At 52.8% G+C, this 10,746-nt stretch overlaps 1 protein-coding gene and 1 long non-coding RNA gene across 3 annotated transcripts in view; one reads left to right on the top strand and one right to left on the bottom strand.

Annotated features, from left to right (window-relative positions):
* LOC102005202 overlaps positions 1-336 on the bottom strand; it is a 3,539-nt gene extending 3,203 nt beyond the window's left edge. Inside the window, exon 1 of one of the 2 annotated variants that reach the window (XR_001232558.1) lies at positions 252-336. This is a non-coding gene — a long non-coding RNA (uncharacterized LOC102005202). The remainder of the gene's footprint in view (positions 1-251) is intronic. The other variant, XR_001232557.1, reaches the window with a different exon arrangement.
* Positions 337-556: 220 nt separating this feature from the next.
* Slc3a2 (solute carrier family 3 (amino acid transporter heavy chain), member 2) overlaps positions 557-10,746 on the top strand; it is a gene marked incomplete in the record, with an annotated part of 15,302 nt that continues 5,112 nt past the window's right edge. Inside the window, 2 exon segments of the mRNA XM_013510062.1 lie at positions 557-788; positions 10,562-10,746. Of these exon segments, the coding sequence (XP_013365516.1) occupies positions 680-788; positions 10,562-10,746 (294 nt within the window).

Here is a 10,746-nt window from a genome sequence, read left to right as displayed (position 1 = left end):
GGCGGGCGCCGTCTCCTCAGAGAGAGTCGTCCTCACGGAGGTCAGCACAGGTCTGTGAGGTCCTCATCACCGGGACGGGCGCCCGCGCACGGCCGCGCCACCTTGCACCCCCCGCCCGCCGTTACTCCCAGGCCCCAGGGTGCGCTCCCCCCGGGGCGGGCACGCAGACGGGCACAGCAGGAGCGAAGGCCCCGGCACGCGCCGCTGCGGGGTCCACGACGATAAACTCGCCAGCGCACAGTTCCACCTACCCGACATTCGTCACCAGCTTTGGACAAAAGAGACCGCACGCGCTCCGTTAGACCCCCTAAATAGCGCCGCGCAGAGGCCCACGGGATTTTGGGGGCGGGACTATACCCTCCGCATGCGCACTCGAGAAAACTGCGCGGATAGGTAGGAAGTTCCGGGGGAGGTGAACGCAACACTCTGCCCACAAATTCCAGGCTGGGAGGGCCGCGCATGCTCCCTGCCCAATGCCTGCGGCTGGGAGCGCCGCGCATGCTCCCTGCCCAAAGCCTGCGGCTGGGAACGCCGCGCATGCTCCCTTCTCAAAGCCTGCGGCTGGGAGCGCTGCGCAAGCGTCTTTTATTTCCTCCGGCTGGTGCGGGTGTTGGGACCTTGGTTTCGCCGCCTCCGCTGCATCCCGCTGGAGGCTAAGTCTGCGAGGAGCGCCGCCGCCATGGACCCCGCGGAGCCCGAGCTCCCGGGCGACGCCCCGGGCCCGCGGCCTCCTCCGAGCGCGCTCTCGGAGCCCGACGCTCAGGGGCACAGTGCGAGTGGCGACTCAGGTAGGGCCGGGCCCCGGGGACCGCGGTCGGCGCGTCCTCCTCCCGCGCCCCGCTGAGCTCCGTCGCGGATCCCGTCTCCCAGAGAGTAGGGGCACCAGCACCCCTATTTCACAGACATGGGACCTCGGGTCCGAAGCCCACCCGCGCCCGGCAGCCACTGAAGGGACCTGCGTGCGACGCCGGGTGAACACAGCCCCATGGGTGCGCGGCGCACGCCTGGCGCGCCGGGCCACCACCCAGAGGAGACGTGGAGGGGACTCGGGGACTGGCGACCTGGCTGGTGTCGTCGCGCGTAGTGAGGCGGAGCCCATGCAGTCTGATCCCAGGTTCCAGACAAGCAGATCACACAGGGACAAATGAGGCCCCCCTCTGGCGCTACTTCTCAGCCTTTTTCCTGGTCACCCTGCCCGACCTAGAAAACACCCACCCCGAAATTCCAACTACACGTGCACATGTACTGCGTACGTACTTCGCCGTGTGCAGGACCAATGGCCTTTTTTTTTTTTTTTTCCTGGTATTTTTGAGACAGGGTTTCGCTATGCAGTTCAGGCTGGCCTTGAGCTCACTTTGTAGCCCAGGCCGGTTTCGAACTCGCAATGATCCTCCTACCTCAGCCTCCCAAGTGCTGGGATGGCAGGCCTGCGCTATCACACCGGGCAAGAGGCAGTGCTAAGACCCAGGATTTTCCAGCTCCTAAAACCAATTCTCACACCCCACCAGACCACCGGAGAACACCCCAGGGTGATGTAGTGCACGATACTGTACACAATTACTGATAGAATTAGTTTGAATTATTATTGACCAGAATAAACTCATTCACTTAATATCTAAGTGCTTGTGCCTTGCATGATACAGCATCGGAGGAAAAAGATGATAATACACCTTGTCCTGACGGTGGGTTGGTTGGGTCGATTCAGATGTGAATGCCTGTAATCCCAGCGCTCAGAAGCTGAAGCAGGATGGAAAGTTGGAGGCCAGCCTGAGCTATGTAGAGTTTGAGGTGGCCTGGAGTGCACAGCAAGACCCTGTCTCAAAAAGAAAAAGAAAGGGGCTGGGGATTTAGCTGAAAGGCTTAGCATCTGCCTGGCAAGCGCAAGGTCCTGAGTTCGATTCCTGGTACCGGAAAAAAATGAAAAAGTCTAGGTAAAGAGTGAGCATAGGAAGGAAGGATATGGGCATGCTTTTTAAAAGATGGGTTTAAAGGGAGTGGTTGAATATAAAACTGAAAAAGATTTCGGGGTGGGGGCTGCTAGCTGCGGGCCTGGAATGCAAAGCTAAGTAATTGGAATTGTAGATATCAAGAAAGGAGCCAGTGAAAGCCCCTCCCCCCCGTACCGGGAATCGAACTCACGACCTCGCGCTTGCCAGGCAGGCGCTGTGCTGCTGAGCTAAATCCCCTGCCCCTAGTGAAAGTTTTTGAGAAAGGAGGTGATGAGAAATTGGGGCTTAAGCTGGGAACAAGGACATGATGAGATTGTCACTGTGGTTTAGGTGAGAGGTCAGCGGGCTTGGAAAGGTGGGGACTTGGGTCATGGGTCTTTGATTTGTGCAGCCACAGAAACCAGGCAGATAAAGCAAAGCAGGTCAGTGCAGTGAACTGAGTGAGGACTGGCGAAATGGGCAGCTCTGTGTCCAGGTTGTGCTTAGGAGCTTTTGGTTACTGTTTTTTGTGCTTAGGAATTTCTTAAACAGGAAAAAAAAAATCTTCAATACATCAAGGAGACATAAAGCTTGGTGGTATCCAGGCATAGTGGCACACACTCATAAATAATCCCAGCACTCTGGCGGGTGGGGGAGTGGGACAGGAGGATTCAAGTTTGAACCCACCCTGGGCAACTTATTGAGATCTTGTTTTAAAATAAAAACATCTGGAAAATACACTCAGAATGAAGGCCCTGGCTGAAACTCTAGTACCAAAACAAAAAAGGATTGGTGGAAATAATTCAAGTCTCATCACACTTGGAATTGTGTGTGAGTGATGTCTCTCAGCCCCGGTTCAGGTTAGTTAGGGACCCACTTGCTTGTAAGTGGGCCCTTTGTGCAAAGAGCATCCGGCCCCCGCCTGGCAGCCACAGACACTGCCTCCCTGGAGGAGGACCAAGCACATGCTCAGCACTGGAGGTGGAGCTGGGACCTGGGAAGGAGAAGGCCAATTGTACAAAAAGCTCCTCGGTGCTAGCTATGGACCCAGCATTTTGCCGATGCTGAGCTCCCACTCTGTCCCTGAGGCCCCCTGTCTTCCTTTTGTAGTGTTAGGGATTGAATCCAGGGGTGTTGTGCCACAGAGCTACACCCCCAGCCCTTTCTAGTTTTTGAGACAGAGTTTGGCTAAATTGCACTGGTGAGACTTGGAACTTTTGATCCTCCTGCCTCAGGCTTCCTTAGTGCTGGGATTACAGATGTGCAATGCTGGACTGAGTTTATATATTTATATTTACCAGTTTTTGAGACAGGGTCTCACTATATAGGTGCCCTGTGTAGCTCAGGCAGGCCTCAAACTTACCCTCTTACTTCAGTCTTCCTCAGTGCTAGGATAATAGGTATGCAACACTGTCTGGTTTATGTTTTTATTTATAAATGACAAGGTAATGGAGCATATTCCTGGGCCAGTTTGCTAATAGGGTTTTTGGAGTTGTGGGGTGGGATGTGGCAGGTCTCCTGGTGCAGGGCCAGGCAGGTCTCTGGGGGTGAGCCCATGGAGGGCAACGAGGCTGGGGTGTGTGCTGCTGTGTTTGTGGCCCTGAACAAGGAGCATTGGTGCCGTGACTGGAGGGCCGAGGGGAACCTGGTACTGATCATGTTGCTGCTTTGCTTTTTTGGCTGAGATCAAATGTGGTAGGTGTTCTTACCGGCTCAATGTCAGGTATTTCCTCTGTGTTAAACTGGTTTTTGGAAGGGAGGCAGAACTGGAGTTTGCTGCATCCACTGCACTCGTCGGACCTTGCCATTCCTAGAGTGTGCACCCCTCCAGCACCCTTCAGCAGGGATTTATCACCTATATCTGTGGCGGAGTTAGGTGGAATATAATGAATGGTGGCAAATGGATTAATCACTAATATGTCTCATTTGGGTGTCTTTTATTTTTTTTCCTTCTGAGACAGGGTCTAGCTATGTAGTTCAGGCTAGCCTTGAACTCACTATGGAGCCTAGGCTGGCCTCAAACTTTCCGCAATCCTCCTCCTTCAGCCTCCCAAGTGCTAGGATTGCAGCCATGTGCCATCATGCCTGGTGTCTTTTTTTTAAACTGGGGGTTGAACCCAAGGCCTTTACACTGAGCTACATCCCTGACCCTATTTATTTATTTAGGTTTTTTGAGACAGAGTCTTGCTAAACTGCCCAGGCTGGGCTTAAACTTTCAGTTTTCCTGCTCCCCTTCCGGAATGCTGGACTCATAGGCATGTGCTGTCCATGCCTGGCTTATATGTCTTAACGAGCCTTACCTAGAAGGGGAGAAGACAGGAAGGCTAAGGCTGTAATTGGCAAAAAAGTAGCAATCATTCATATTCACCAGGACAGGGGCTATGGGGTCATTTTTGTGCTTTGGGCCAGGTTTGTGTTTTGTGCATCTTTACGACGACGTGATTACGTAAGAATCCTATTTTTGTCTTGAGCTGTCCTGGTCACAGTGGCCTTGTTTGATCTTGATGTTCTCGGAAATTGTTTATGTTTACCTTGGGACTATCAAGGTCTAGCTCTGAGTGTCAGGCCAGCCTCCAGCAGGCCGAAGGCCTCACTCTGGACTCCTAGCCTGGCTCTGGGCTCTGCTCCATCCCTTCTAATCTGCTCCCACTTAGTGGCTGGAGTGGTCTCAGAGGAGAACCTGGGAAGTCTCACTTCTCACCTCCAGATGCCTTTGCTGTTGGGGCTGAAGTTTGTACGTGTTGGCAAAGCCGAGTTCTGTTAGCTTGTCACTAGGGCCCAGTGAGCACTGTGTTAAAGTATTTTTTCCTTCTGAGACAGGGTCTTGCTGTGCAGTTCGGACTGACCTTGAACTCATTTTGTAGCCCAGGATGTCCTTGAATTCACAGTGATCCTCCTGCCTCAGCCTCCTGAGTTGTCAGAAGTTGATTATGTTTCTGTCCAAGGTGAACAAGTCCCAAGAACGAGGTACCTGCGGATGAATAGAAAAATAAAATTAAAAAGAAAAACAAGAGAGGCAAAATTCTGGGGTCAGGGGGGTAGCAGCCTCTAGGACTGAAGCCCTGATTACCATATTCAGTAACGTTTTTTTTTTTTTTAATTTTTTATTTTAAAGAATAAAAAAAGGATAACATAATAATAGGGGGGGACTTAGCAAATTACAGACAAAATGGTAGGAAATTATCAATGGTTATCGTTTTATGTATTATTATCTATAAAATAGTTTCTCAGGAAAACAAATAGACAAATAATAGTAAGTTAGAGACAAAAGAGGTAGGAGATTATCAAGAGTTGTTATGCTATACTTTGGTATCTTCAAAGTGGCTTCTAAAGAATATAAATAGAGCTATACATGAGTGACATATTGAAAAATCATTAACTATTCTCAATGGTTGTTGTAGGAAACACATAATAATAAACATACATTATGAAACAGGATAGGAACATTCCAAACTTAACACAGTTATGGATAGATTAGTAGGAAAATATCAATGGCTGCTGTAATACGTGGTGGTATCTTCAAAGTGGTTTCTCAGGAAGACAGAGATATGCAAGAAGGATCTAATAAGTAGTTACAGCCTAAGGGTTGTCAAAAATAGCATATTACCTCCTCACCAGTGACTCCTTTCACTGAGGTATGATGGCTGGAAGGAAGGCCAGAATTGAAAAGAAGGACTGAGAGACTTGCACCTGTGACTAGCAACAGGCTGTTTTCTTGTTCCTCCATAGTCATGATTACCCAGGACTCCTCCATGGAGATGACGGTCTGGCCAGAGGGAGAAGGCAGGCCATGCCCCAAGCCCTCTCATTCCTGTTGGACTAACTGGTAGCATGGGTCTGAGCTCTGGGGCCTCCACCTCAGAGGGCAGACCGATCTCCAGTGGTCTCCTTTGCATCCAGGGCATGTCCCATGGGGCCTCTTAGGGCAGTTCCTCTTGAGATGGCCTGGCTTTTAACAGTGGTAGCAGATGAATGCAGTTGTGGAGTTCTTCTTGGAGCCCCGGGAATCAGACCTGGGATCTGTTTCTCCTAGTGGTGCAGCAAAAGTAGCTGCTTTTTCTCAGTCTCTTTGTTTTCTCTCCTTGGCCTCCTCCTCATCATGGCTATAGAATACTGAGGAGGCTATTCTTACTAACATCTCAAGTGAGCTATCTGGGGTGAAAGCCATTCTTTGTAGCTTTTTCTCTCCAGCTTCCCATTGCTTTGGGACCCCACAACCAGTTAGTGTCCTCTCCCCAACTGTCAGCACAGGCAAAAGGAATCCTGCTGCAGATTTCTCCAGAGCTTCACCACAGCCTGTACTGTCAGGGGAAGAATGGCTTCCAATGAGTCTCTGCAGGTATTGTGCAAGGTCCTCCTGGTTTACAGCTTGCGAGCGGCTCTCGTGACCCCAGTCCATTGGATCTCTGACTCCGTGGGCTTAGTCTGCATTCTCATGTTCTCTGAGTCCTTGTTCAGCAGCTGCTCCTCCACTGGCTCTGGACCTTTCTGGTTCTCAATGGCAGGAGCAAGAGTGGCTCGTTGTATGGCATATATTCCCAGGGGTTGTTCAAAGTTTCAATGATTTACACACATCCGTGGGTGGGCAACTGCAGTCGGTGCATGATGGGCCAATTGTGTCACTGTTTCTCTGTGTCATGATAGATTCCAATTGGGCGGCGGCGGCCGGCCTAAGGGCCGGCGCGCAATAGCGCTCGCTGCCGCATGGCTCCCCGTGCGCTGGGGGCCCACCCTCCGGGAGCCAGCAGGCAGGAAGCTAGCCAGCCCGACCTGCGCTCCCCGTTCAGTAACATTTTATTAAGAAAGAACAAAGGAGGCAGCAGAGGAATGGGAGGATATGAACTGTTTTAGCAAGGACAATACAACTCAATTATCATAGGAATGGGACCTGACCAGTTAGCCATCTTGTTATCTTCCTTCGGGCATATCTCAGCAAAGCATTTAGTATTGACCCCGGGGCTTACAGTGCTTATGCTAGACTTCCTTCAGAACCCAGCAATCATGGCTTGGTCAGGCCTGAGGCAATACACAAAACTATCCTTCACACTGAGTGGTAGGGATACAAGCATGTGCTACCATACCTGGCTTTGGCTACATTTTTTTTTTTTTTTTTTTTGAGATAGGGTCTCTTCTGCAGTTCAGGCTGGCCTTGAGCTCACTTTGTAGTCCGGGCTGGTCTTAAACTCCCCTCATCCTCCTGCCCCGGCTTGGATATGTTTTTTGTTTGTAAAACATCTAGAGCAGGGGGTGTAGCTCTGACAGAGCACTTACCTACATACACAAAGCCCTGGATTCAATCCCCGGCATAGCAAAACAAGGAAGATACTAAATGCCCATATCTTGGCTAATAAAAGGAACTGGGGGTCCCGGGCATGGCATGGCTGTCATCTCAGCACTCTGGGAAGCTGAAGCAAGTTGATTGCAAGTTTGAGACCAGCCTGGGTAACTTAGTGACTTAGACCTGCCGCAGAGCTACACCCCCAGCCCTCATTTGATTGTTTTTTTTTTTTTTTTCTCCATATGACATTCTTTTGCACACTCTCAAAATCAGGTTTTAGCAACATTTTGGGAAACACCCTTGTCCACGTTAAGTCTGGAATGAACTGGTGGGGTGATAGGTTCCACTCTTGTCTCTGTTCCCTTTGCACTGAGCTATAGCCCCAGTGTTTTAAAATTTTTATTTGTTTATTTATTTATTTATTTATTTATTTTGCGGCACTGAGGATTGCATCTAGGGCCTTGCACATGCTAGGCAAGTGCTCTACCACTAAGTGATACCCCAGCCCTCTTTTTATTTTTCTCGTTAAGTCCTAGGACAGGTTCTCTCACTAAGTCATTAAGGCTGGGTGGCCTCCACGTCCGGCGCCTGCTTGGTGTTTCTCTTTCAGTGTTTGCATGGGAGCACAGGGCTTGCTGCAGTGTTGTTCATTGGCACTTATTTGGGTATCAGTTACCTTTAGATGGTGCATGTCTTTCTGTTCTAAGAAGTGCCTTGTTGGGTGTTTTTACTGTTCTTGGCCCTTACGCTCCTCCGTGCTGCACGCACTTTGACTGTGATGACCCTGTGTTGCTGCCAGTAGGTTGTGGAATCCTCGGTTCCACCTACCCTCCCATTTTGCTCTGCCTGTAGAAGTCCTTTTAACCGGGGGTGAAGAGTTAGTAGAGCTCACGTGCTGGAAATAGGTGACCTAGTGCCCTGCTGCAGGGCCTGGAAAGGGCCCTTCTCTGCCCCCTGCTCCAGGACAGGGCTGCTGCTCCAGAGCTTTTACTTGGCTTGGTCCTGACTTTCTCTTGAAGGCTGAATTCTTCTTGACAGATAGCATGCTTTGCATTCTTACTATAAACAAACATTGTTTCATATTCTCTAGTACCTTTGGCCTCTTTCTGTAGTTTTGTTTTCCTCCCCTAGATTTGCTACTTTTTTTCTTTTTTGGTACATGGTTGAACCCAGAGCCTTCACACTGAGCTGTATCCCCAGCTCTTTCTGTGTTTTCTTTTGCGAGAGGGTCTTGCTCAACTGGTGAATTGCCCAGGCTGTACTTGAATTTACATTGTCCCATTTTAGCTTTGCAGGATTACAGGCACAGGCACCATGCCTGGGTAGAGTTTCATCTTGATCCAGTGGTGTTGTTTACATTTCTTTTCATTGTCCTCCTTGTACCTTCACAACGACTGTTGGTTGTTTCTAAGAAGGGAAATGCATGGGCTTGACCGCCACAGTTCATCACTTAGCAAGCCAGACGGAAGGAAGTGGCTGCTGGCTGCTGTCTGTGCAGACAGGCTCACCAACAGCGTCCCAACAGGGACCTGTAAGGCACAGGATGCCTGTTGCAGCGGGTGGCTGCACCGTGCAGGCACTTGTTCTGGCAGGGAGTTGAGAACGCTGCACTTGTGCGAGGTCTCCAGGCAGAGCAGGAAGGCCTGGCAGGTGAGAGAAGAGACACAGGAGTCCGCAGGCCTCGGTGGTCCGGACTGTGCTGAGGGGGTGTCTTGGTTACTTCTCTCTCATTGCTGGGACAAAATACCTGACACCCAAAATTAAGGAAGGAAAGGTTTATTTCGCTTACAGTTTGTGGAGGTTTTAGTCCATACTTGGCAGGTTACAAGGCAGAGTGGCACGTGGCAGAGGGCTACAGCTCATGGAGGCAGAACACAGCGAAAGCAACAACTACTAAAAGGGAGGAATGGCTGCAAGCAGCCTCTTCCTCTCCCTTACATATGCAAACTGTCCACCCCAGGGTGTAGCTCTCACACCCATAATCAATCAATCTCTAAAAGCCTGCCCCATGGCTGCATGAGGCTTTGGGGGCACACACAGACACAAACTATAACAGGGGGTAAGTGGGTAGGTTCTGGGAGGCTGCAGAAGGAATCACCAGCCAACCCGGAGCCACAGCTGTGAGGTGCTCTCCTTGGAAGGGAGCTTCTAGCCCCAGCCCGTGGCCTTGGGCTCTCACACAAGGGGGAAGTGCGCTGGGTGTTCGTCTCTGTGCAGGGCACCTGGGCTCTTACCCCCTCCGAGCACTGGTGTGAGGCTCAGTCTCCTCCTGCCACCTGCCCGAGCTACTCTCGCCCCTCTCGTTCCTCTTGGGGGTGGAGAGGACCTGTGGGGTGCAGAAGGCCAAGGATGAGCCTTTTACACCCCTTTTCGGCTGTTTCCTCAACCCCTGGCTTCTGCTTTCTGGCTTCCAGTCTGGGTGGGAGAGGAAGAACTTAAAGAACTTGTTCCTTCGGCTCTGCCCTGGGACAAGGAGTTCCTGAGCCCGTTGGCACCTCCTAGTGTTGATGTCCGGTCCTCCCTGCCGCCCCGCCCCGCTGCGGAGCTTCAGGGCCAGCTGCCCACAGGCCTAGCAGTACCTCAGAGGGAGTTCGGATGGGGAGTTTGGGAAGGCCAGGAGCTCTGCGGGCTGGAGTCTCGTGGTTTGGTCTGTGTGGGAGGGGGTAATGTCGGGCGGCCCCCCAGCCTTGGATGTCTCACTCCAGCGCCTGCAGCCCGGTGCCGGCAGCCAGGGCGGGTGGGGCGAGAAGGGGTCCGAACCGACCCTCCTAGTCGTGGGGAAGAAGACGGGTGCACGCTGTCAGAAGCTGCTGCCTGTAGAGCCAGGACGCCGCTGGGCGGGGCAGCCAGGCTGGTCCTGTGTGCAGGTGTCTCAGCTGCCGGGCGCTGGGTGATGGTGTTGCCGTGGCCACCAGCATGCGAGAGGAATGGGGCCTGGGTGGGATAAAGCGGAGCCTGGCCTCCTAAAGGTGGCTCCGAGCACAGCAGCTTTTGAGGGCGGGGTTGGACTGAGCTGAGAAGTTGGACTTTGCAGCCCAGAGTCAGCGTGCACACCTGTGAGCGCAGAGCCCAGGAGGCTGAGACAGGAGGATGGCACTTTTGAGCCCTCCTTGGGTTGCTCAGGGCAAAAAGCCGAGAAACCTGGGGCTCCGTCTGAGGCCGGCCCCCTGCTCGCCTCCCGGGCGGGTGGGGCGGGGCCGAGGAGTGGCCTTCGGGACCGCGGGGCGGTGTGGAGGGCGGGGCGGGGCCCGCTCGCTTCCGCTTCCCGCCCCCCACCCCCGGCCTCAGTCCCGCGGCGGCGCCCGGCGAGGTCAGTCCGCAGCGTCCGCAGCGCCCCGCGTGTCTCGGCCCACAGGCACCATGAGCCGCGACACGGAGGTGGACATGAAGGAGGTGGAGCTCAGCGAGCTGGAGCCCGAGAAGCAGCCGATGGCGGCGGGCGGCGAGAAGAACGGGCTGGTGAAGGCGAAGGCCGCGGGCGGCGCGGAGCCCGCGGCGGGCGCCAAGTTCACCGGGCTGAGCAAGGAGGAGCTGCTGGCG

Source organism: Chinchilla lanigera, unplaced genomic scaffold (genome assembly GCF_000276665.1).
Source record: "Chinchilla lanigera isolate Chin_1 unplaced genomic scaffold, ChiLan1.0 scaffold00198, whole genome shotgun sequence".
NCBI lineage: Eukaryota > Metazoa > Chordata > Mammalia > Rodentia > Chinchillidae > Chinchilla > Chinchilla lanigera.
This window is presented reverse-complemented; position numbering and strand designations above follow the sequence as displayed.